General features: G+C 38.7%; 1 protein-coding gene across 1 annotated transcript; it reads right to left on the minus strand.

Annotated features, from left to right (window-relative positions):
- Positions 1–603: 603 nt before the first annotated feature.
- LOC107027425 lies at positions 604–1,733 on the minus strand. The gene is made up of 2 exons (XM_015228595.1): positions 868–1,733; positions 604–778 (listed from the first exon to the last, which is right to left on the minus strand). The coding sequence occupies exons 1-2, from the start codon at positions 1,731–1,733 to the stop codon at positions 604–606; spliced, it is 1,041 nt and encodes a 346-aa protein (XP_015084081.1).
- Between the last annotated feature and the right edge of the window lie 13 nt (positions 1,734–1,746).

Raw genomic sequence — 1,746 nt, forward strand, 5'->3', positions numbered from 1 at the left:
CCACTTCAAACAGAGTTCCCAATAACTGTCAAAAGGCTTAACAAGAAACCTTCCTGTCCAAGGGGGCAAAGTGTTCTTGCTAAAACGATAGCGAGGACCAGGTCCCTTGCGCTCCGTTTCCACATTACTGTCGGATCTGACAAATTTAGCATGAAGACCAATTCCCCTTTCTTTCTTTTCTTGATTATTTTCAGATCGGACAAACTTCACATGCCTTTCTTTAGCTCTTTTCCGCTGTTTGGAATAATTTGACGAACTTCCTTCAAATTTTTCAAAAATTGGACAATCTCTTTTAAGATTTCCATATCGACCACAATTCTTAGACAACAGATTGTCAGCATCAGGAACATTTTTTCTTCGAGGATTGGAGGAGGATTTTATCTTGTCACAGCCTAACCCTCTTCTATTGTTGTTGTCTTGACCGATCAGATTTGTAAGAATCTTAGAGGAATTGGTCCATTTGAGAGATTCTTCCAGTTCCTCTTTTGCACGGACCAGGTCCCTCTCTAACTCAAGATTTCTTTCTAATGCAATTTTGGTCTTCATTTCGGCAGTGTGCAGCTTATTCTCAAGCTCCAGCTGCAATCTGCTAACCTCATTCTTTCATTTAAAAATTGTAGTAGTCGCCCCTTTTATCTTTTCCTTCAGTTCTAGATTTTCTGCTTCTAGAACAACCATTTGACTTTTAATATCAGATATTTGGGCAACTATAGCAATTTTTCCATCTTGAAACATGTCTAGGCTGTTGTTTATGAGAACCTTCTCATCTGTCATCTCACTTATCAGACCAAGTAATACAATAGCCATCTTTCTCAACTTACTAGTAGAAAAGGTATTCAAGTTTTGCTTGAAATAAGATAGAGTTACCTTTTCATCAGAATCTTCCTCGTCTGACTTTGCCATGAAAACATTATCTGTGTTTTCTGAATCATCTGAATCACTTGAGGATTTTCCCATGCAGCCATTTCTCTTTTTACTGCCCCGAAGAAGACTTCTCTTCTGCTTATCTTGGGATGGACCTGGTCCCCCTCTTTGTCTTTACCTTCTGCAGTTGTGACAAATGTCATGTGGTCAGCTTTGTGCACAGAAAAGTTTCCAATGGAGTGACCAGACAGATAACTCATGCCACACACTTCGCTTGAGCTGGTAGCCTTGTCATTATTTTCTTTTGTAGGATCGGCCTCATTAACCAGATCAGTCTTCTTGTCTTTGCCCTTGAGAAAAAGCCCCTCATTTTTTCTGTGCATCTCCTGAACTTGAAGATGCTCAAATAGTGTATACATCGTCATTACATCAGGTTCTCTTGTATCATTTCCAGTTACAAAATCATTTGTCCAAGATCTAGGAAGAATTTCCAGTATCTTAGAGACTTGCTTGACAATAGGAACATGTTCTTCAAGAAACATGAGCTCATCTGTGATGTTGGAGAATCTGGTGCGCACTTCATGAATGAGTTCACCATCATTCATGGTGAAATCTTCAAACTGAGTAGAAAAGAGATCTAGCTTACATTTCCTTATTTCCTCAGTGCCCTCATAAGTTGTTTTTAACAGATTCCAAATTTCCTTGGCTGATTCACAAGATGAAATCAGATCGTATTCATTTATACTAAGGCCACATATCATAAGCTTCCTTGCTTTATGATTTTTCTGGACTAATAGTCTGTCAGAGTCATTATATTGTTTTCTAGTTTTGGGAATGACTCTTGTGACCTCTCCATCTTTAACCTCCATAGTTGGCACATAA

This window comes from Solanum pennellii, chromosome 8 (assembly GCF_001406875.1).
Source record: "Solanum pennellii chromosome 8, SPENNV200".
In the NCBI taxonomy this organism is placed as follows: Eukaryota; Viridiplantae; Streptophyta; class Magnoliopsida; order Solanales; family Solanaceae; genus Solanum; species Solanum pennellii.